This window comes from Epinephelus fuscoguttatus, linkage group LG19 (genome assembly GCF_011397635.1).
Source record: "Epinephelus fuscoguttatus linkage group LG19, E.fuscoguttatus.final_Chr_v1".
Lineage (NCBI taxonomy): Eukaryota > Metazoa > Chordata > Actinopteri > Perciformes > Serranidae > Epinephelus > Epinephelus fuscoguttatus.
The window spans coordinates 35,445,907-35,471,702 of NC_064770.1; the positions used below are offsets into that span (position 1 = coordinate 35,445,907).

Consider the following 25,796-nt stretch of genomic DNA (forward strand, 5'->3'; position numbering starts at 1 on the left):
CTGGGCCCAAGTGGGTCCATCCATAAAAGGCATAAAAGGGTGAATTGATCTCATTGTTCATGTCAAATGGATTGATGGCTGGGATGTTGACTGCACTGGATGAATCCAATGTTAGGGTGGCTGTACTGTTACATTCATCCCTGCAATAAGGTTCATCCAAGTTACAGTCTGTGAACACACCATGAACTGTGGGAAACTCTTCAACAATCAAAAGAAGCTTTATGACATAAATGCCCTAAATATTAAAAGTTCTGATTGTAACTTTACACATGTATTAATCGTTTTTTATTGTCAAATGGAGAAAAGGTTGTAATGTAACACAAAAACTGAGACCTTCCCACCTTTCTCGATTGCCTCTAGCAGGGCAACCTGGTCTCACTCTGAAGTTGCAGCATCAGACAGTGACGAAAAAATGCTATCCGTTAACGCTGTTAACATGTTACGCAGCCAGTCGCTGTTATAGTTTAATGGCGCTTGGCAGCATCAGGGGGAAAATCCAGGGGGACAAGAATGACAGTTGAGGTGGCGAAACACTGAGTAGGGCGGGCAGGAGGGGGGTTGCTTCTTAGTGTCATCTGATAAAGTAATGTGTACATGGTAAAGGCCAAAACACACTGGTGGCGAATTAGTGATGGGCCATGCAGTTCTTTAGATGTTACTGAATCACCAGAATCAGTTCATTAAAAAGATTCGTTCAAAAGATTCGTTCACTGAATCGTTCAGTGCTTGGCGGGAGGAGCACTGCGTAGTCTGACTCACTGAACTGATACACAGTTGAGCTGCTGCTGCGTCTGCCCTGCACTGGTGAGTCTCATTACTGGCCAGCATAATGTTTTAAGTTTGTTTATCTGGAAACTAAGTCTGTTAAAACAATGGGGAGGTGTGTGATTGTGTTCATGTGGCTTGACTCCTGGCTACATTAGCTGTTAGCTTGGAGACGGTCCCTATGAAAGTGTGTCGCTGAGAGGAATGATTTGAATCACTCAGGGATCGGGGTTACGTCGTTCACCGAGTGATTCGTTCACCGAGTGATTCATCATGTGGTAGGCAGTCCCTCCCTGCATCCTGGCTGACTCGCAAGTGATTCATTGTTCACACGGACCAAATCGGCAGTTCCACTCCCTGCCTGCAGGCTTGCTGCAGAGCTCAACTGAACTGAGAAATTAACGAATCAGTTCCGGAAGTGATTCAGTTCAGTACGTTCACTCAACAGATTTGTTCTTTTGAACGATTCGTTCGCGAATGACACAACACTATGGCGAATGCTGCACATCAAAAAATACGCCCCTATTGTTTTTAATGTACAACCCCACAGCGGTAGCAGCTAGACGCACATCGGTGCTTTAGGATGCGCCACCCTGCGGCATTTTTTGCCACTGACCTATCTCCAGTTTAGCCACCCTTCGAATTAAAACCACCCCCCCCCACTCGCTCCATGAATGTATATACCAGCTCCCGTAGCAGTTCTTTTTCTCTGCTCCTACGGCAGCTCAACTCCTCTCCACACCATTAATGTATAAAAAGAACTCTGTAGCTGTTGCTGTCTCGTGTGTGATGAGATCAAGACTGGATGACGAGACACTCATTGTCGAGAAATATCCTGAGCTAATCCCGTCCACAATCCCGTCATCATAAAGACAATGGCTAAATGGCGAGTCACAGCTCTGGAGATCAGGTCTAATTAGCGACTGTCCACACATTTTAAGCTAACGCAGAGGTGGAAGTGGTGCAGGTCTTTCAGTCAAAGTAGTAATAGCTTTGTGTGGTCGTCTGTAAACAAGCAGCAGTGTGAAGCGTCTGGTGTGTGCCAGGGGTGGAAGTTGATGTGTCACATGACATGCCTTGGTGGTGCTGGTGTGTTTTCAGCTTAGCTACACAGTCTTGTGGAGCCTGCAGAGAGTGACGATGTTCCAAACATGGCTGTAACTTATTTTCCAACCTTCTGTAAACATGATAACAGCCACTTCCAGTCAGTCTCTTGTTTGCCACTGGCCGATGCCCAGATGCTTGCTCGCTGCTATGGAGTGCAACAGGATGCTGACTGCAGTTGAATAGACAAAAGAAAACAACTCAAATCAGCCACATGCTGGTTTAAATAATTGTAGAGTGTAAAGTTGCATAAAATCCACTGTATTCAATTCTATCTGATGGACGCCTATAATGACTTCTCCTACAGGCTTTCCTAATGTATGGTTTCGACAGTGATAGATATCTGATAAAACAGATCAATATCATCTTGTCTATCTCGGTGTAATGATGGATGACGGTGAGATTATAGCATACTGAGTACCTGTATATCATCAATACTGTCAAAGGCTTCACAGGATGATAGATATTCTGCTGACGAATGTGTGTCTGAGTGTAGGTGTATTCATGCGTGGGTTATGTGTGCGTCATGCTGATGAATGTTTGAGAACAAATCCCTTGAGGAGAGTGAATCTTTGTATGTGCGCGCGCATGTGTGTGTGTGTGTGTGTTTTGTTGTGTCTAAAATAAAGGCGGCCCAAAAATAATGAGTGCAGGCAGTGACTCAGAGGTTGACATATGGTATTTTCTGTGACATCATCATCTTTAGCAACACTACAGCCTCGGCGCTGAGATCCTGCCAGCAACTGGATCATGCGGCTTCCAGCATGCTGGCTTTGAATTTGTTTTATATTTTGTTTTACTGCTCAATCCAGGCATGCGGGTGTATACGTAAATCAATGCAGAATCTTGTGAATCGAACACATCTAGAATCTTTATTGTCGTTACTGTTACATTTTCAGAGATATTGAAATGGAGATGAGAGGAGCACCAACGATTGGCAACACTAAGTGACGCTTTATTAGACCTTGTGAACATTATAGTTAAAATCAGCTTCAGTGTAGAACGCTTTCAGTGAATCAGTGTACATACCACTATACAAAATGTTTTACTTCCTGTAAATAAAACCCAATTGATTACATGTATTTTGTATCTACTCTGGGTTAAGACCTTTTATTTTCGAAAGCAGAGGTCGTCACGTGTCCTGGACTGAAAAAATGCCCTTCAATGAATGATTAGAGAAAAGTCAAATCAAACAATGACTGAAAAAATTACTGCAAGGTTTTAAATCATGACAACAAATCACGAGTGAACGAAAAGGCCTAATATTTTTTCGTCATTTATTCATTAAATCTTGAGGCCTACCTGAATCGTGAAGAGTATATGGTTGTCAACTCTCAGTTTTCCAGTTTTACCCAGTTTTAGTATTCGAAGACTGTTCAGGGGCCCCAGTATGCAGAAATATTTATATACACCATTTTGAAAAATATGTTTCTTTTCCTCTTGCCAAAGTTTCGCGTAATTTTTGCGGTGTTATTTCACCCTCTTTCTGACAAGATAGCACAACATGTTTGGTACCAATGGATGCCTAAGGTCCTGTAGTTCAGTATGATACCAGCTTTAAAACTGAAACCATACAGCAGGATTTATTCGCTATGAATAGATGTAACTTTTCTTTTCAGTCATTTAAGTCTGTAAGTAAATTATTGCACTTGATCCCTTTTAAAGGTCAACCATAGACGTTTTCACGGACCCCCCCCCTTGGCCTCGGGCTGGGGTCATCTATACCCTTTGAGACCCCCTGTTGGTGGACCTGCTGGCGATATCCGTAGGCATTATGTTTTTGGGTTGTCTGTCCAACTGTCAGTCCCATTCCTGTGAACGCAATATCTCCAGAACTCCCAGAGGGTTTTTTTTTCTAATTTCGCACAAATGTTCACTTGAACTCAAAGATCAGCTGATTAGATTTTGGTGGTCAAAGGTCAAGGTCACTGCGACCTTGCATCTATCATATTCTTTTGAATGTGATATCTCCAGAACGCCTTGATGGACTTTGACACAAACAACCATTTAGACTGAGGAATAAATCAATTACATGGTCGATTTGGTGGTTGACAGTCAAAGGTCAAGGTCACTGTGACCTTGCATCCCTCTTACTCTTTTGAATGCCATATCTCCAGAACACCTTAAGGGACTTTGGCACAAACATCCATTTTGACTGAGGAGTAAATCATATACATGGTCAATTTGGTGGTCGGCAGTCAAAGGTCAAGATCACTGTGACTTTGCATCCCTCTTATTCCTTTGAATGCCATATCTCCAGAACACCTTAAGGGACTTTTACACAAACAACTGTTTTGACTGAGGAGTAAATCGATTACATGGTCAATTTGGTGGTCGACAGTCAAAGGTCAAGGTCACTGTGACCTCACAAAACATGTTTTTAGCTATAACTCAAGAATCCTTTGGCTAATTAGAATAAAACTTAACACAAATGTCTACTAGGATATAATGATGAAGTGGTGATAGTTTATATCCGAAGGGTCAAAGGTCAGCTCCACTGTGACATCATAATATTCTGCATAAAACACTTTTGTAGCCATGATTGAACGTCATATCTCAGGAACAGAAGGGGAGGCATTTGGGCAGATACTAAATTGGTAGCAATAATTTTGGGCGTCCACCTTGAAACTGTGCTGATTGTAAAGATCTTCTGTAAATAAAATTAAACAACAACAACAACAACAGCCTTTCTCTGTCCTAGTTTCTGACAAATGATGGTAGCAGGGCAGTAAACACATTTTAAATGCAATATTGAAATGATTAGTAATCCTAAAGGCCTTAACACATATTTAAGGTGGTATATCTGTATTTGTGAATATTAAGGCATCATTTTGTTTTAGAATCAAACTCTTCCTACGTGAGGTTGAACACACACTCATGTAAGTGGATTGTGACTATGCATGAACACAAACCGGCCCTGGCATGGCAGGCGCTCAGCCATGCCAAGGGACATTATTTGGCAGCTGTCAGCTCTAATAGGAATATAGCAGGGTGGGAGACAGATCCAGGCTCTGTACCAAGCCTACAAGGGTGCACTATCTGGCAGCTACAACATATCTGCGTGTCCTGCTGCGTGCATTTGTGCACGCACGCATGTACGTGTATGCAAATGTTTGTGTGTCAGAGGAACTGGTGTTTCCGACCCCCTTTGAGATAATGCATGCTACCACTTGTGCCACTACAGTGTCCATTTAGCCTACTGTCAGTGTGTGTGTGGGAATCTGGCCTTGTGTATCCTCGCTGACAGCAGTGTTGGGATAAAGTGCAGTGAATTACTGATGGAAAGACCTCATGTATTGGCTCAATTCATAACATCAGAAGACAAAGAGACGGAGTGAGAGAAGAAACAGATAAACATACAAACATACACTATGCTAAGACAACGGGCCCCTGGGTGCTGATATGTAAAAGACCCCACCACCTCTCCAACATAGGAGCATGACAAACAGACTTTGTGGTGGGTTCACTTATTTTGTTTTTGTTTTGTGTCTCTTTGTGGTACTTTTTTTTGGTCATCTTGTGTCTCTAAGACTAGTCTCGTCTCCAGACAATCAGAGATCTCCGCCTCCTGATAGTCTGGGGACACTCCTTTCTAAAGTGTGTTTAACACACCGGCGAAAACGGCCGGCAACAAAGCAACACCTCTTGCATTTTTAAAAAGGACACGCCTACTCAGAAATGTGCGCTCCCCCTTTTCTCGTCTACAAGGAAACAAACACACAGAGAGCTTGAAAATGGATGCCGAGAGATTTAACTCCGTTTTATCAAACGTGTGCTCATCCGTGAAGAAAATATTTTTTCCAGCGGATGTCTTAGTTACAACATGATTGAGCTAACTGGAGTAGTTTCATGTCATATCCGACAACAGGAGGCTTTTAACAGATGACGTCCTGATGTTAGCTTTGCTGCTAGTGTTAGCTGTCCCTGTCAGCTGCAGCCACTGATGCTTTCTAGACATCGTGATTTCCCAAAACTGAATAAATACCACACATAGCAACACAAAACTGCTTTGCTAGCTCAATCATGTTGTAACTAAGATATCCGCTGGAAAAGATATTTTTTTCACAGACCGGTTAATGAGTTATTACCTATTACAGACACCGCTAACGGCTAACAGGGCTAGCTAAACGTGCACACAGAAATAGTAATGTTTGTTCAATCATTGTGTTTATAGACTTTACAAACATCGGATTAGTCTAAACGGTGATACAGTGATGTGAAAAATGTGATATATATATATGTGTATATATATATATATATATATATATATATATATATATATATATATATGTGTATATACATATATATTTATATATATATATATATATATATGTGTATATATATATATATATATATACACATATATATATATATACAAGTCCCTCGCCTTGAATCGCGAGGCGAGGCGAGGGAATCGCCTTGTAAACAACAAGGCGATTCCCTCTATAGTCCGGCCGGACGGATGAGTCATGACCTTGTAAAAGATTATGTTTGTTTCTTTTAGTTGACGAGAATGTGTCACCGCAAACGCGACAAACATCCACTAACTTTGGTGGCATTTTCTGCGAGCGCGGCTGAGCCATTTTGTGCCGCTACACGTGTTTCTAGTGGGGCTCTGTTTACAAGCACAAGAGTTCAGCGAGCCACCGAAGGACCGCCCTGCAGATTTACTATTGGTTCTGCAACGTAGGGAGTTTTTTAAACTCTGAAATTGTATCCGCCCATCTAAACACAAAATCAGGGAGAAAGTCATCAGTCTTTAGTTAAGCAAAGCGTCTAAAGACTGACTTGTGAGTCTACTCTAAGACAAATGTGTTTTTCATTGTAGTTCTGTGTCTCTTTGAGGTCATTTGGTGTCATTGTTGGTCGATTTGTGCCCCTTTATTGGTTGCTGTCCCCTTTTGTTGTTATTTTATGTCCCTTTGAAGTAATTTTGTCTTTTTGCAGTTCCATTGCATCTCTCTGTACTCCTTGTGTGTCTCTTTAACGTAGTTTTATGCCTCTTTGAAGTATTTTGTGTCATTTGGTTAATTTGTGCCTCTTTGTAGTCGTTATTTGTCTCCTTGTAGTAGTTTCATGTCTCTTTGAAGTCATTTTGTGTCTTTTTTGTCTGTTTTGTGGCTCTTCATGTCATTTTGTGTCTCCAAGGTATTTTTGTATTTTTATTGGTCCTTTTGTGTCTCTTCGAAGTTGTTTTGTGTCTCCTTGAAGTAATTTTGTGTCTTTTTGAGGCAATTTTTCATCTTTCATGGTCAGTACTTCTTTGTAGCCATTTTGTGTCTCTTGTGGTTGCTTTGCACCTTTTCCTTTTTGTAGTAATTTTGTGCCTCTGAAGCAATTTTGTCTTGTTGTGGTGGTTTTGTGTCTATTTATGGGCATTTTTCCCCTTTTGTAGTTATTTTGTGTCTCTCTGAATTCATTTTGTGTCTTTTTGCATTTCCTTTGCATCTCTTTGTGGTCATTTTGTATCTTTCTTGGTTGTTTTGTGTTTCTTTGTAGTGGGTGTTTGACTCTTTGTCATAGTATCTTTAGGTCTCTTTGAAGTATTTTGTGTGTTTTTTTGGTTGTTTTGTGTCTCTTTGAAGTAGTTCTGTATCTTTTCTGAAATCATTTTGTTTCTTTTATGTCTTTTTTGGTTGATTTGTGTTTCTTTGAAGTGCTTTTATGGCTTCTTGCAGTTCCTTTTGCGTATTTTTGTGGCTCTTTTTAGGTCATTTTTCTTTTTTGTTTGTCATTTCTTTGAAGTCATATTGTGCCTCTTTGGATTGTTTTGCCCCTTTTTGTAGTAATTTTATGTCTCTGAGGTAGTTTTGTGTTGTTTTGAGTCTTATTGTGGTCTATTTTCCCTTTTTATAGTTACTTCCTGTAATTTGTGTCTTTATTGCAGCTCCTTTGCTTCTCTTCTGGTCGTTTTCTCTTTGTGGTCATTTTGAGTCTCTTCTTGGTTGGTTTGTGTTCATTTGAGTGATGATTTGTAAGTTAACACCAGCGGGGTCCCTGACACTTAGGGCTCTTTGGCTTATACCTGGTATCCTGTTCAGTAATCCACCCATGATGCTACATGTGTATGTCTCTTGCTGCCTTCTCCTCACACCTACAAGGGCTTCATTTGGCATTCCAGTTAAAATGAGGCAACACTTTTGGCAAAAAAAACAACTATAAACTTCAACTTACATTTACATAACAATCAAACACTTCAAAATCAAAAAAGCAGAAGTGCTCATTGCAACCAACATGAAGGAGAATGAGAAATCCCACTTAATCGTATTACGAGTGAAGTTTCAAAACAAAACACTCAAGTGCAGTACGTAATATTCAACAAGTAGGTGGAAAATCAGATCACTTGGTCATAATGAAGAAGGCTGTTTTTTGTGTTGTGTATTTGTTTTGTGTTTTGGGGTCTCACATTTCTAATTAATAGTGAAATATGAGAGACAGGACGGTGAGAAAGCGGCCCCCGCATGGTCATAAACTCGCATACATCCTCCCACTGTAGCTTGCTCATTTTTTAAAATTCCCTTTCCCTGCCCCGGAGGATTTTTTGTGAAATTATTGGTAACCACACACACACACACACACACACACACACTCACAAACATGCACTTCCCTCCCACTGTAACCTCTCTAAATTACCACCCATGAGAATTAAAGGGTGAGTCACTCCTGTGTGGCATCAATTAACTCCCCCTAGGCACAACTGTAGGTAGGACACCGGCAGCTGTGTGTGTGTGTGTGTGTGTGTGTGTGAAGCTCCTGTTTGTGGTGCATGTGCGAGTGTGTGAGCATGATCTGTGTTTGTGTAGGTTGATCAGGTGGCACAACTGTAGGTGGCGAGCAGCATCCCAAACAATTATACACCACCCGTGTTTGAAAACAGCAGGCTTGTATCTCCATGCTCGCTCCCATGCTAGGTTACAGGGCCCCGGCATCATCTGTGGGGGGGCCTTGTAATATAAACTAACCTGCTGTGACAGTGAAGAGTGATTCAGCTACAAAATGCTGTGTTATAGACCCAGGGGAGTGAATGTGTTTGTGTGCGCCAGTGTGTGTTTGTGTGCGGAACAATACTGAATGTCTTATTACATGACCGTGGGGTGTTTTTCTCACTTTATTTTTAGCACGAAACACGCTTTGACAATTGAAAGCAATAGTGCACATTTAGTTATACAACCAAGACTGGGGCCACTGCAAGGTTGTGATACACTAACAGTCACAGACTGTATGGTTGCAAGTGATTTGGTTCCACAGTGTTTGACCGCATTGATTTGCAATTTGACCATGAAATAAACAGTTGCCCTCTCTTCTTCTCTCCCCGGGAGTTGCGCGGTGTAGCAAAATGGGTTTGGGCCAAACATCACAAAATGTGTGTTTCCTTTAATACTTGCAAATTAAATTCTGTTACAATCCACTCGCTCAGTTGACATTGCTTTTGCAGATTTGCATGCTGCTGAGGGAGTGAGCAAACAAATGGCTTAATCACGCTGGACTCTTAATCACTCTTTTGAGTTTTCATGTCACAACAACAAAGCAATGAGTGCTCGCATGAGCTCGTAAAGTTAGCCTGTAGCCGAGCTGCTCTGCTGGAGCACAGTGTTCACGGCACATTTATATTTACAGTAGAGGAAATGGATAACATGTTCCTGTGAGACAATTAAATATAAATGTGCTTCATTATTTATTCCAAGAAAAACGTTTTTAATGAAGCAGTTTAACACACACTTAACACATTATACAGACTGAATTATAGTCTTTTTATAGTCTGTTGTGTAAGACCGAATTAGTTTCAGTGTACAGTGACTAATAAGCTGAGTGTACATGTATATTATAGTCTGCTGTGCATGGCTCTGCAAACAGCGACCTGTGGGATGATCAGCCGACCACTTCGATCCAGACTTCTATCAAAAAACTACTATTTAAAGAAGCAGTGTGTAAGATTTAATGGTGTCTAGCAGACTGCAATCAGCTGAACCTTCTCCCCGTTAAAATTCCTCCAGTGTTCATTGTTAAGGAAGTTTTTACCGGGAGCCAAATTATCTGTGGATCTCTTCCTCTCCGAAACAAACAGACCAAACGATTAAAACCAGTAAAAACACTGAATGAAGCAGTTTCACATTTAAAGAAATCAGTGTTCCTCTGCTCATTATTTTTCTGCTCCAGAAGTTCAGGAGGTTTTTACCAGGAGCTGCATAACCTGCCGTGGTCTCTTCCTCTCCAAAACAAATGGACCAGGTGATTTAAACTGGTACAAACGCAGCATAAAGCAGTTTAGGGTTACAAATCTGTGTTTCTCAGATGATGTTTGGCTCGTCGCTAGCTCGGCACCTGCTAATGTGCGCTCACCTTTTTTCTCTGATAACTTAGAGACACTCAGGAGGTTTTTACCGGGAGCCCAGTTATCTGAAGAGAAATACTGAATGAAGCAGTTTCACATTAAAAAAAAAATCTGTGATTTTCTGATGCTAACAACAGCCAATATGAAAGCGCAAAAATGCAAAAGAGCCAGTGTTTGGTTTGTCTGCTCTCGGCAACTGTGGAAATATGGCGGTGCAACATGGAGATCTCAGTGAGCAAGGACTCGTTCCATGTTTAGAAGTAAACGGTTGATTCTGAGGTAATGAAAACACAATGACTCTTCTTTTCAGATGATTTTACACTAAAGGAAACGTATTTATTATATTATGGTCAGTTTCTGCCAATATGTCCTGCTACATCCTACACACTGGACCTGTATGAACTGCCATGACATTTCGTAACATTTATAGTGCCCAGAAGATAAAATTCACTGACACTGAAAATCCTCTGACTTTTCCCTTTAGTGCCACCATGAGGTTGAGTTGGTTAGCTTAAGTGAAATGTCTGTAAAAGTATGTTTACTTTATTGTATAATCCCCTTAAAATAAGAATGTGTGTTGTGTCTTTGTTACCTTAGAATGAGCTGTTTATATCTACACAGGGAGCAGGTCCTTGTGCTCGAGGTGGCCATGTTGCACCGCCATGCTTCTACAGTAGCTCAGAACAGACAAACCAAATACTGGCTCTAGATAGCGCCATTCTTGTTTTTGCATTTTTAACGTGAAAATGCATTGTTTAGTGTTTTTACCGGTTTTTGATCACTGGGTTGTTTGTTTTGGAGAGGAGGAGACCTCTGTGGATGATTCAACTCCTGGTAAAAACCTCCTGAACAAAGAACACTGACAGAATTCCAATGGGAGAAGTTTCAGCTGGTTGCAATCTGCAGCCCTCACCACTAGAGGCTACTAAATCCCTTAAATGTTACACACTGTACCTTTAATGGAAATAGACAATTCCATCAACCTCAGCTGCACTGTGTGTTTAGTGCCAATGCAGTCTTTAAATGTCTTAAATTCAATTTATGAATATTAGGTCTTAAAACGCCTGAAGCAGTTTTTAATTTGACTTTCTGAATTTCTTTTTGCCAGCTTAAAAAGTCCACATTTCTAACTACAAATCTTTAAAACTATGATATACTACAATAATGTCTTTTTATTTTATACTTGCACTTAACTAATTCACTCTGATAACCTTATTCCTGCATAAAACCAACCTCTGCACGGGACTACATATATATTTATCATACCTGCAATGCTTGAATAAGAAAAAAGATGATTTGTCCCAAAAAATCGATCTCAAATGGGGCTAGAAATTATCTTAAAATGATCTTCAAGAGCATCAAATTTAAGTGTTTGATATACCTGACACCCTGTAAAGTCAGCGTGCTAACAAGATAAACTATGATAACAGAGTAAAAATCAGAGCTGCTTTACATCAACAATTTCCTCATCAGTGTTCTGATAGTACCATGTATCTCTGCTGTGTGAGTGCAGAACAACTACCATGGCTGTAGACTCTTAGTCTTGTTAATACAAATCAATCAATTAATAAATCTTTACTTTTAACGTATCACAGGTCATCATTTATTTCTTCCACTTGGACCTAAAAGATGTTCTATTTATATACTGCCTGAATATCCCCTGATACTTTTGATAACCTTTAAAAATATGTGTCTTTACTCCTCATATAAAATCTTCCTTTCCTCCAGTAAGATATATTTAAATAGATGCAAATAAAAAGGCAGTTTGAGCAGCTTTATCTCACTCCTCTGCTTTAGCCGTGTTAAAGTAAGAGGAGAGAAATTAATAAAGACAGTGTTGAGCTGTCAGAGTCTAATCAAGTGCCACATGTTTCACCCCTGAGAAGCTTCATGCTGCGTGAATATCAGCGCAGTTTTCAGAGGCTAATCGTTTTTCCTATGAACGTCTGAATGATCACTAATTGCGCAAAGATTCCACAATGGTAGATGGCTGTCTCCATTTGAAGCAATTACCACACATATTAAACTGCTTCACTGGAAAACATACTGGTGCTCCGTCAGTCGGCTCATAAGGACTTTAGATGTGTCACTGTTATCGGTTAGAACAGCTCCGCGGCTGCTGGGTTTCTGAAGTTTATATGTTTTCTCAAATCAAATTTTGGGGAGTAGCTTGTAGTGTTTTGTGTTCTCTTATTCTGCAATATTTAGCAAGCCTCAGACGGGACAAAGCTGAGCATGTGGTGCTTTAAGCCCGTCAGGCTGCCTGGAGATGTTTCTGTGGAGGTTTCCAGAAGTTTCATCAAACCACACGGGATAGAAACCCTCTGTGGCAGATACTGTATTTACAGCCTTGGGCTGAATCATTTTTGTTTATGAGTTTTGAAAAGTAGAGTCTCTGTACATCAGCTTTTATTCATCATTCAATTCATATCCTGTCTTGCATAACAGGGAAAATCAATATTTTAGTAATTTAATAGGAAATTAAGCTCATCGGGCTTTGTGTGGATGCAAAGCTCATAAGATTGATTAACAATATTCAATCTAGAAAACAACACTCCATAAAATCTAACAATAGGCATTTTTCCTTATGAAGAAAGTTGGCACAACTTAAACAAAATAGCCATCGTCTGTGTACTGTAACAGTGACAAAGATGGTCTCAGTAAGTAAGTAGACTGTATGGAGAGTACACAGCAGGTGACATTTCTTTAACCCTCTGAGACCTGCGGGACTGCCAACGATCCTAGCTGACATCCCTGTCTTTCAGAGGCTGTAGAGAGCTGAGTTTCAAAGCTAGATTGATGATACTAGTATCATATGAAAATAGGACCTGAAGACATGTCATGCTATCTTCTGAGGATGGGGGCTATTCAACACTCCAAAGTTAGGCTACATTTTGGTGAATGGAAAATGTCACAGGTATGTTAAGAACCCAGTAGCAGCACCACAAACAGAAGGTCGTAATAGTCTCTAATGAAGCCACTTGCAACACAGGTTTAGTCCAATAGCTAAGGCACAGAGCAGGAGTCTCTGGTGTATGCTGGACGCATACAAACAGCGTGCAAGTTGGCCGGAACTGGAGAGGAATCGAGGAAGCAGCGGTGATGATGATGGTAATCCACAGCACAGGGATTCACAGGCAGCAGAACAGGTAAACTCACCATGTAGGGCTGCATGGCCATTTTCACAGGGATCCCTTGACCTTTCAGTTCAAGATATCTGAATGGAAATACGTTCTATGGGTACCCACGAGTCTCCCCCTGTGTTATTTCCGGCTGTCTTGCAATTGCATAATTTGGGTCTGGCTGGAAAGCTGAGACTCTTGTGGATTCAGTGAGCTCAGTTTTATTCATGTGTGATGATGTCAGTCCCCATAGCAGCCATTTCATTATAGTGAGACCATTGTTTTGAAACAGACCTATACAGACCTATAGGATAATCACAGCCTCGTGAAACTTTACAACCACAAACTAGAGACCTTGGGTATTCAGAGGATGTATTGCTTTTATAGGTTTAGTGACAACATGCGGGTTTCTCTGCAGTTCACAGAACAAAAGTGCTCGCCATCCAATCACCAAAAGAAATCTCCAGATGTCATACGTTTTTGATGCCATGGATTTATTTGTGTCGTTCCTCGAGGTCTTGGTGTCTTAATGTGGGATTTTGGAGGGATTTTAGATCATTGCGGCCCACCATGAATAAAAGAGTGTTTGTGAAGCCCTGCAATCAGAGGGAGAGGGCGGGTCAAGTCTTCACTATCCTAGGAAACACAAATCCACTGCCTGTTAGCAGGAAAGCTTGATCTGCTCTTTGCAACGCTTCTGGGACGCTTCTAAAACGTGGCTGCGATCATCCCGGATGTCCACCTGTAGAGATCTGCCCTGTACTCAGTACACATTTCTAGTTATGTGAAAAAAATGACCCATTCATTGTACCAAAAATTCAAGTAACATCAGCTTAATAATGTCAACCTAGTTTCAATTCCAGTGGGTTTGCAAAGACTTGACACCTCTCACAGAGAACACTGGTTTAACCCATCAACGTTTTATAACCCAGCTTTTCGGGAGAAGAGACAGCATTTGAATTAAAGTGCCTGCAGGATAAAGAAGGCATGTGGTGTGTATGTGTGTCATGTGTGGGCCTACAGCATCTTCTATCCTCCTTCATATCTGCGCTCAAAGTGTGTGTTGTTTGAAGTGCTGCATGTCAACACTTAGAGCTTCCACCCTTATCATGAAAGAGCCAGATATCCCTCGGCATATAGACTGGGTGGATGCTATTCTGATCTGGGGTTTACGCAGCATTTGAATTCCTCCACAACTTAAGCGGTGCAGATTTGCCATTTGTCAGAAAGATGAGGTGAAAAGCTGTTGGAGGTGAAAGCTGTTGGTAAATGTATGTCATAACTTCATCACTTATTATTTTCCGGAGTCATTTATGGATTGTGTTTGTGTGTGTGCCAATAGGGCGCTCTGATGTCCTCATATCACTCTGTATCATTTCAAGAGTGCTAATATTGCAAGTTAGAATAGTTTATGTGACAGTTTCCTCGGGGTGGGGAAGAGAAACGAGGGAGGAAGGGCTGAGAATACTGAAGGGGATGAAGGAGAGAAAGAAGAGGAAGAAAACAGAAATTGGGCCAAAGGGTGAGACGGACCAGACACAACGATGTGAGAGTGCATGAGAGGCAGAATCAGAGGGCTGAGAGAAGAGGAAAGAGAGGTGGAGGGTTGAGGAAGCGATACAGGGAGAGATAAAACGGCTTGTAGCGAAGAAAAAGACAAAGTAGGGGGGAGAGATAACGGGAGAGGGGATGGAGTCAGACGCAGAAAGTTGAGAAGATAAGACAGACGGGATTAGAAGAGGAGAGAAAGAAAAGAGGAGATGTTTCCAGGGAGATAGAGGGTGTAGAGAACAACAAGTACTCAACAATAACGCTCTTAAGCATTCTGGAGGGGACGAAAGCAAGGGAGCGAGCAGGCGGGGAGACGAGAGAGTGACAGAGATACAGCTCGCTTTATTACCATTGAGAATACGAGAGGGAGGGGAAGAGTGGAAGACAAATGAAGTAATGGAATAGAAGTGGACGGATATTAATGAGATGAGGGAGAGAAAATGGAATGGCGAGCAAGCAGAAAATGTAAAGGGCAATTGAGATGCATGTGTGGGTACAATATGTGTCTCTGTGGCACATACTGCACGCTATCCAGCATGAGGACATATTTTTTAGGATATTTATTGTCCTTGAATGTCAGTCAATGCACCAATTTCCCCATGGAAATCATCAAAGTTTCATTATATCTATCAAACCTGTCATGCTGTGGTTTTAAGTAGCGATGCATCGATTTATCCGGCCAATATTCACCTTGTTGACTGCTGATGTTTTTCTGTTGTCAGCACTAACATCATCACGTTGTCCCATTGGTATACTTTGATAAACATGATAGAAAACATGTTTGGGTCGAACAGAGATCTTCCCTGGAATGCTTTCGGGACTAAAGGATGCAGTAAATTCACTATTGACACATCAGATGACGTGCAGGAGGAGAGCTAGTTAACGTTAGTGGTTAACAGCTGGTGGCCAGGATTGTTTATAGAGGTTGCACTGAGTTATACTATGATGCGTTTACGCTCTACTCAGTAAAGTATGAGCATTGGGCGATGGTTAATTATAATATTTGCATGATGTGTTCAAATGTAGTCTATAAATGTAATTTTTGGCAAGAAACTTGAATAAATACTGTTGTCTGAAGGAGAAATATGTTGATGTTTTCACAGCAAAATAAAATAGATAGGCTATTAGAGAGGCAATTCTGATATATATAGTAAAAAGACTTGTACAGCAGTTATTTAAAAAAAAAATTCTATGTAAAAGAAGCTTATTTTAAAGGTTGTTTCATAAATGTGTATGATCAAAGGTAGGATAATGAAGGACAAAATGTCTTCAGTTCAGTTATTTATATATTAATTATTACTTTGTTCCCCTGACATAAAAGGGGGATGCTTGGGAATGTTCTATTTTACGGCGTTTGACACTGTCATTGATAACATTCTCATCAATAGACTAAATCGGTGTGTACTTATATCTGGAACTGCTCTTAAATGGTTTGAATCATATCTCTCAGGTGGAGACTTTTCTGTGTCCTTTGGTTATTTTGTTTCATCTTCAGCTCCACTGACGTGTGGGGTGCCACAGGGATCTATTCTTGGTCCTATTTTGTTTTCACTTCATATGCTCCTATTAGGACGCATTATGTCAACTGTCTGAGCATTTCAATGGAGTGCTTCACTGCTGTTAAAAACTGGATGGCTTGTAATTTTCTGCAGCTAAACTCAGACAAGACAGAAGTAATAATCTTTGGCCCTGATCACCCAGCAAATTAGAAATTAGAAAGCAAATTAGAACTCTTTATTGGTCCTCTGGCAACTAATATAAAAATCTACAGTGTGAAATTTAGGCATCACTTTTGATCCTCAATTGTACTTTGAACCACGTCATTAATCTCATTAAATCCTGCTACTTCCACCTATTATTATTGTTATCCAAATCAAATCATCATGTGTTTGTATTTTTGCATCTCGACTACTGTAATGCACTGTTTACATGCCTCAGTAGATTTTCAGTAGCTCGGCTTAAGCTAGTACAGAGTGCTGCAGCTCGTATTTTAACTGGGACAAAGCATTGCTTAGAAATTGTGGATTGTTTTATTTCCTTTTGATCTGTGCACTTTGTAACCTCGTTTAGATAAGTGCTATACAAATAAATATTATTATTATTATATCATAATTATTAAATGACATCAAAAACAAATTAAACAACAACAACAACAACAAAAATCTGTATTGGCCATTTGTCAAATTGTTTTTTTAAACATTGCTGTCGGTATCAGCCCAGAATCTCACAATCGGTGCATCCTGAGTTTTAAGCATAATATTCAATTACAAATATATATATATGAATGGCGAATATTCACCCAACATGTACCATAAGAGCTGACTTGTCATCTCAGCAAGGGCGTAATATCAAACAAACTTTTTCCCTGATGTTAATTTATCCAGGGGAGGGTTTTGCTGAGTGGGGCATTTTTCACATTCACACCAGGGAGCTGGCCAGTACAACCACAGACAACTGCTGGTTGCTGTGCAGCTCCACTGGAGCAGCTGAGGATTGCTTAATGGCAACTTAGCTGTGAGAAAAGTGTCAAGGGAAAGGAAAGAAATGCCAATCTAATTTTAGATTTTTTTCTGCCTGATACTTCTGATTTGGTGCTGAACTGTGCAGTTACACAAGTCTCTCAACAGCTTTAGGGCCCCAAACAAATGCTGCAGTTTTTGTGCCCTTAAATCCTTTGTTTTCAATGTGGATGAACAGAAGGCGTGCTGGAAAGTGAGAGCAACACTGTCGTGCATGCAAGCATTCCTAAGCACGGCGTGACGGCTGCGCTCTTAGATAAACAAAGGTCAACTTTTGGAACACAGCAGCATGCTTGCATGTCATGTAACGAGGAACAGCTATTCAGAGCTGGCTGCCTTTTCCTCCATAAATATCAGTCTAGGCTTTATATGAGGTTGATCAATTCAGTACAAGGCTACCCAGTAGAGTTGGGTCCACTTCTGGTTTTGCGGGTCCAGTCCAGTGTACAAGCTTGAGCCAAAGAACACACTGTACAACTGTTTTCATGGTTTGATTCATAATCCTAATATGATGGGTAAACTGATTTTCATGTGTAAAATTGCTGACGTGCCCCTTTGATTAATTACATGTTATACCGTGATATTATGTGTAATGCTATGATGTAGTCACAGGCATGGGAATATGTCAATATGATATTGTATATCATGACCTGAAGTAAACAAATTTCCATTTAGTTTTCATGCTATTTTATCTCTTTATTTGGGCACAAATTACACACACACGCAAAAGAAGCATAATGACCTTCAGAATGCTACCTATACTTAGCACGTATTGCAAGTCTACTGCGTTGAATTGCATTATATAGTGCATGTTTTGATGCTTACTGCTCCCATGACCACAGGCAATCATTTCACAGCAGGCTAATAAAAAGACAATTGCTCTGCTGCATTTTAGAAGGCTGTGTTAAGGGTTTCAACAGTGAGATTAACAGTGAGGAAATATTTATGGGTCTCTTGATAGCAGCTCTCTGGTCACAGCTGATTTGTTGACTGTGTCGCTATAATTTCCTTGTCAACGGCGGCATGTTGATGTTGAGCGTTCTCTTGTTTTCAGTCCTTGTTAATGTGAGCAAATACTGGAAAGTTTATAAAACCAATTAAAGAGGTCAAAGAGCTGGAAATAGAATAGAACTTTTCAGATGAACAGACGGGTTGATTTATTTTTTATTACATTATTAAAAAACAAAGAGTGTCAGGAGAAAATTTGGTTGCTGACAGTCTAAAAGGGAAAATAACATCCTTTGGTTTTCACCAGGGTTGTTTACTGGAGGGGCGGCACGGTGGTGTGGTGGTTAGCACTCTCGCCTCACAGCAAGAGGGTTGCTGGTTCGATCCCGGGCATGGGAGCCCTTCTGTGTGGAGTTTGCATGTTCTCCCCGTGTCAGCGTGGGTTCTCTCCGGGCACTCCGGTTTCCTCCCACAGTCCAAAGACATGCAGATTGGGGACTAGGTTAATTGATAACTCTAAATTGTCCGTAGGTGTGAATGTGAGTGTGAATGGTTGTCTGTCTCTATGTGTCAGCCCTGTGATAGTCTGGCAACCTGTCCAGGGTGTACCCCTCGCCCGATGTAGCTGGGATAGGCTCCAGCCCCCCCGCGACCCTCAAGAGGATGAAGCGGTTAGAAGATGAATGAATGAATGAATGAATGTTTACTGGAGTAATTAAACTGCAGTCACACATATAACAGTGATGCAGCTTTGAATGAGACACATTTGACAAATCAGCATTATTGCCATAACGTGAAACCACCACTCGTATAATCTGAAATTATTGCCCCATAGTTGTATGCCTCCAGGTGTGCTTGAGATACTGTGTTCACAAGAATGTGACAGATGAGGTCACAGTGACCTTGACATTTGACCTTAGACCACCAAATTCTAATCAGTTCATCCTTGACTCAAATTGAATCTTTATCCCAAATTTGAAGAAATTCTCTCAAGGTGTTCTGGAGATACTGTACTGATTCACAAGAATGCAACGGACAAGGTTACAGTGACCTTTCATTTGAGCTTTGACTACCAAATTCTAATTAGTCCCTATTTGAAGTGAATGTTTATGCCAAATTTGAAGAAACCCCTTTAAGTTGTTCTGGAGATATCCTCTTCAAGACACTGAGATGGGTGTAAGGTCACAGTGACTTTGACATTTGTACACTAAAATTTAATGAGCTCATCCTTGAGCCCCGAGTGGATGTTTGTGGCATATTTGAAAAAATAAATCCCTTAAGGAGTTCTCAAGATATTGCATTTATGAGAATGAGACAGAAGTTGTCATGGTGACCTTTACCTATTACCACCCAAAACTAATTTGTTTATCGTAATGTCCAAGTGGACATTTGCGCCAAATTTCAAAAAACTCCCACAAGGTGCTTTTGAGATACTGCATCCTAAAAATGCAATGGATGAGGCCACAGTGACAGTGACCTTTGACCACCAAATTCTAAACAATTCATCCTTGACTTAAAGAGAATGTTTGTTCCATTTTTGAAGAAATTCCCTAAAGGCGTTCTGGAGATATCCCCTTCACAAGACTGACATTGATGCAAGTTCATGGTGACCTTGACCGTAGACCACTAAATTTTAATCATTTCATCCTTGAGCCAAAGTAGATGTTTGTGCCGAATAAAATTCCCCTTAGGAATTCTCAGGTTATCACATTCATGAGAATGAGACAAAAGACGTCATGGTGACCTTGACCACCAAAGACCACCAAAGACTAATCAGTCTATATCCAACTCCCTCAAGGAGTTCTTGAGATATAATGGTCACAAGAATGCAAAGGACAGGCTGACAGACAACCTGAGAAATGCCTGTGGCCACAGCTATCACCAGCATGAAGGCATAAAAACACCTTTCATCTTGCACAGATTAGAAAATGCTTTCACTTAAATTTAAATCAGCTACCTTCAGTCTGATATAAAAACCCAGAAGAACTCCTTGTTTACAGCTGCAGGTTCTGTGTGCTCTCAAAGAGTTAAATCTGCATGTTGGAAGGCTGTTTCCTGCCCGCGTTCCAGTTTTGAGAAGGCATCAGAACTTGTTCAAAGGCATCAAACAATAAAAGATGGCAAGAGGGGAAGTTTTTTTTATTTCATTTTTTTTAAATAAATGATTGATGCTCCTAGTTGGCAAACATCCAGAGGCTCATCCTTTTCATCCTCGATTCCACTTTCTTGAATTTAATTCTGAGCATTTGCTGTTTAGGTTTGTTTTTATAGACATGAACAATCTGTTTCAAACGTGTCTTTATCCTCAGGTAGAGCTATTAACATAAAGGCTGTTTGGATACTTTTAATAATGGATTTTCATATTTTGTCCACATGAACATGTGTTTCTCTTTTCTTTCTTTTATCATCTTTCTAACTGTCCCAACTCTTTCCTGTCACATCTCTCCAACTCTCCCTTCAGTCCTCTTTGTCTCACGAGATCTCTCATTTACCTAACACTCTCTTTTCTCTTTCTCTTTGTCCAGACACTTTTGATTTTTGTTTACTTTTCGGTACTCTTTTTATGCAGGGGGATAAAATAAAGTGTGTATGTTTTTCTTCCTCCCTCCAGGACTCTGACAGAGCTTATGAAGCAGCCAGGGGAGGCGGGAATGGTGGATGGAACCGGAGTTCATCATCCTATAGGGACGAACGGCATCTCTGCCAGATCACTACGCTCCAACAATGGTCAGTCCTCCGTGTGTGTGTCTGTGTATCTGTATGGGTTTGCATGCAAGCACACTGAGCTGATGTCAAATGACTGGTGACAGAGGTTTTGCAGTTGCATCACAAATCAATCACAGCTTGTGCAATAAAGAGGTCCAGTAAAAAAAGTTCTGTTTTATTTATACTCTGTAGTTTTATGTTTGTATGTCAGTTCAGATGAGTTAAGTTATGAGATGTGTCTTAGGGTCAGTAGTTCCCAACCCTATTTGTCATTTATTCTCCCTTGTCGGATAAATCTTACCTAACTATTTCAATAGTTTATCCGTTAGTTTAAGCTAACTATATTTCAATAGTTTATCCATTACCTTTAGCTAAATAATTCAATAGATTATCCATTAGTTTAAGCCAACTATATTTCAATCGTTTATCCATTACCTTTACCTAACTATTTCAACTGTTTATCCTTTACCTTTGGCTAACTATTTCAACTATTAGTCCATAACTTTTAGCTAATTATTTCATTAGTTTATCCATTACCTTTAGCTAACTTTTTCAACTGTTTATCCATTACTATTTCAGATATTATTTCATACCTTTTAGCTATTTTAAAAATGTATTACCTTCACCTACCTAGTTCAACTGTTTATCCATTATTTTTAGCTATTTCAACTGTTTATTCATAATCTTTATCTGAATATATATATACATATATATATATATATATATATATATATATATATATATATATATATATACAGTACAGGCCAAAAGTTTGGACACACCTTCTCATTCAATGCGTTTTCTTTATTTTCATGACTATTTACATTGTAGATTCTCACTGAAGACATCAAAACTATGAATGAACACATGTGGAGTTATGTGTAGGTGACTACCTCTTGAAGCTCATGGAGAGAATGCCAAGAGTGTGCAAAGCAGTAATCAGAGCAAAGGGTGGCTATTTTGAAGAAACTAGAATATAAAACATGTTTTCAGTTATTTCACCTTTTTTTGTTAAGTACATAACTCCACATGTGTTCATTCATAGTTTTGATGCCTTCAGTGAGAATCTACAATGTAAATAGTCATGAAAATAAAGAAAACGCATTGAATGAGAAGGTGTGTCCAAACTTTTGGCCTGTACTGTATATATATATATTTCAGCTATTTATCAGTTTCTTTAAGCTAATGTAAGTTGTCCATTAATTTTAGAACTATTGGTAAAAGGTACATGTATCCATTATCCATTTACCCATTACTTTTCTTCTCTACTTTCTCCCTAATAAGTTTTCACGCACTCTCAACTTGTAGTGTTTAGAGCTTCTGTCTTTTATTTTTATATATATATGTATATATATATATATATATATATATATATATATATATAAAGTTTTTTTTATAAATAATAACATAATGTAATATTTTTTCAAATTAGTTGAGTTACTCCACAGTCTATCCACTAATTCCCTGCCAGCTGTAGAAGTACGCCCTACAGCACAAGTGCCTGTGCTCGAGATATACTGTCTTAGAGCAACCCTTCCAATGGAGAGCAATTCTAAAACAAGGGGGTGGATTAATTGAGAGGACTGGGACAAACCTCAATGTACAGTGTGACACACCACAACACATCAGGACTGAGCTCATGGGACAGTAAAGACACCATAGACCCATTAAATACACATATCCAGTATGTTTGCATTGCTGCACCAGAACCCCCTTGTACACTTTTCTATTGACACACCTATAGCCCAGGTCTCACTCTCTATTTCTGTCTGTCTTACACTTAATAAAAAAGCACACATGTGTCATCCATGGGCAAAGAGGCACGGGGACAGACAGGTCATTTTTAATTAAGATGTAATTAGCCATGTTCCAGCTCCAAACCCACAGAGAGAACACTGTGTGACCCATCTGTCTCCCTCTTTCTCTTTTGACCACACACACACAGTACACACATACTCACACATGTACATGCTCAATATAACCCTGTGCTTCTTCAGTGGATTGAGACTCAAATTAGCGGGCATGTTTCCTGAGGGCCCATTTGTGACAAGAGTGATGGCATGTTTTAAAGGACAAAGGTCCACGTTGCCTCACTGTTTTGTCCTCGTCACCAGGCGCAGCAGAGAATATGTGAGCCATGCTTTGGTCCAGTTGTATTCTAGTATCCAGACTGACTTTTATTACTGTGTGCTTGGTTAGTAAACCACTTAAGCTGGTAACTGGTTACTCACCAAAGCATGCATACAGCCATGTGATATCAATGAACATATCAAGTTACTTTATCAAACATACCAGCACAGATACTGTACAAACAACAATACCAGATGTTTCATGTGGTTCTGGTTCATATTTTATTCATTGTGGCGTAAAGTTTTTACACTGTCACAAATGCACACACTTACACATTCAGTATTTTTCCACACATTCAGACAAAAAGAAAATACAGAGGCTTCTCCCTTTACTTTCATCTTTCCACCATGGCAATAAACAAGTTTTTGGCCTCTTTTTCACCCCATACAGCGCTTATTAGCACTCAGCTTTCTTCTGTCTCGGTTTCCCTCGCTTCTTAAATTTCTTTCTTCCCCTGCTATTAAATTCCCCCTTTTACTTCCTCGGCTTTCTCACATTACTTTGCCTTGTTATTTTTCTGTCGTGTTCAACACCATTATCTAATCAGCCTTTCAGCACCATGCACACATATTTTAGTATGGACAATATGTAGTATAATATCTGCTGTATGTGAGAACATTTTTAACTGTTTTATTTAGGCGTTAATGTTTATTGTGTGTGATATCATCATCTTTTAATTGTTGCTTTTTAATGAATTAATCTGGAACTTTGAACTTGATGGGGAGACACTGATTGTAAAATTCTGGGTCAATACCAATATGGATCTTTAAAATAACATTTCACAGATAACTGATATCGATAGCAATGATTTCTTGTTGTTGTCATTTATTTAATTGTTGTTGTTATCGATTCCCCCTTTTGATCCAAGGAAAGAAAACATTTTTCATTATAAAAAATGGATTGTTTTAAAGTCATTCAGTCTGTCATTACACTATACTGAATGAGCACAAATTCAATCATACATATCTATGACACAATCTTTAATACATTGTTCAATTCCTCTCTAATATCTATTTTCATATGCTGTGACAATATCACAAGTTTACAATATAACAAGTTTCTCTTCCAGACAACTGTATTTTTCAGGTTTCTTGCCAAAAACTAATTTTATGAAATTACATTTGAACACATCATGATAATGTTGTAATTTACCTTTGCCCAGTACTCATTTATATTGATTAGAACACATCACATTATAACTGTTATAACTCTTCTGGCCACCTGCTGTTAACCGCTAACATTAACTAGCTCTCCTCCTATATATCATCTGATGTGTCGATAGTGAATTTACTGAATCTTTTAGTCCCAAAGGCATCCCAGGGAAGATCTCTGTTCATCCCAAACATGTTAGATGTTACCCTGGATAACAGGATGACGTTAATCTCTAGCCCTGCTTTTAAGGCTGCACAAAATGATGTGATACAACAGGAACTGGCACTCACAAAGGAGATTATCTGCCACTACCAATGTTCAGCTGATGAAACATTGCGTCCGTACAATCTGGACTCATCGGCCAGTGCCTCATCGGCCACCGCCTTCTGAAAATGTTATCTTTTTTGCCGATAGGCCGATGACACTCACAAAGGCGAATATCTACCGCTAACAATGTTCGGCTGATGAAACACTGCATCCCTACATTCTGGACTCATCGGCCAGTGCCTCATCGGCCACTGCCTTCTGTGAATGTTATCTTTTTATATCGATAGGCTGATGACAGTCACAAAGGTAAATATCTGCCAATATCAATGTTTGGCTGATGAATCCATGCATCCATAGAATCTGAACTCATCGGTCACTGCCTCATCGGCCACTGCCTTCTGGGAATGTTATCTTTTTTTACCGATAGGCCGATGACAGTCACAAAGCCGAATATCTGCCAATATCAATGTTTGGCTGATGAATCCGTGCATCCATAGAATCTGAACTCATCAGTCACTGCTAATCTAATCTGTCGATTAGTCGACTAATCATTTAATCGAAAAATGTGTTAAAATGTTGAAAAATGTCGGTCTGTCTCGCCCAAACCCCAAAATTACGTTATCTAATGTCTTGTTTCATACTCACGCCAAAGGGTTTTAGTTCACTGTCACAGGAGAGTGTGTAAAGCTGCCAATATCTGAACGTAAGAAGCTGCAGTAAGAGTATTTTGGGGTACTTTTATAGTACTTTTCTATGAAAAATGACTCAAACTGATTAGTCGACTACTAAAATAGTCACCGATTATTTTAATAGTCGATTACTCATTGATTAGTCGACTAATCGTGGCAGCCCTACTGTGAACGTCATCTTTTTTGCAGATAGGCCGATGACAGTCACAAAGGCAAATATCTGCCGATATCAATGTTTGGCTGATGAATCCATCCATAGAATCTAAACTCATCTGCCACTGCTATCTGTGAACATCATCTTTTTTGCCGATACACTAATGCCAGTCACCAAAGCCAATATCAGTGTTTGACTGATGAATTGGTGCATCCCTAGAATCTAAAAATTTTTTGGCTCCATTTTATACCTAAAGAAAATATTTACTGTAGTTCTCAAATAGAATTTTGTTGTGTTTTATCAAAGTTTACCATCTTATTTTCCTCACTTTCCTCTCCTGCCACGTCTATTGCATGG

At 39.8% G+C, this 25,796-nt stretch overlaps 1 protein-coding gene across 2 annotated transcripts in view; it reads left to right on the forward strand.

The window, feature by feature from the left end:
* Positions 1–25,796, forward strand: part of LOC125879103 (protein shisa-8) — a 185,487-nt gene that overhangs the window by 59,814 nt on the left and 99,877 nt on the right. For both annotated transcript variants that reach the window (XM_049560750.1, XM_049560751.1), the window contains exon 2: positions 20,953–21,068. In XM_049560750.1, the coding sequence (XP_049416707.1) occupies positions 20,953–21,068 (116 nt within the window). The remainder of the gene's footprint in view (positions 1–20,952; positions 21,069–25,796) is intronic.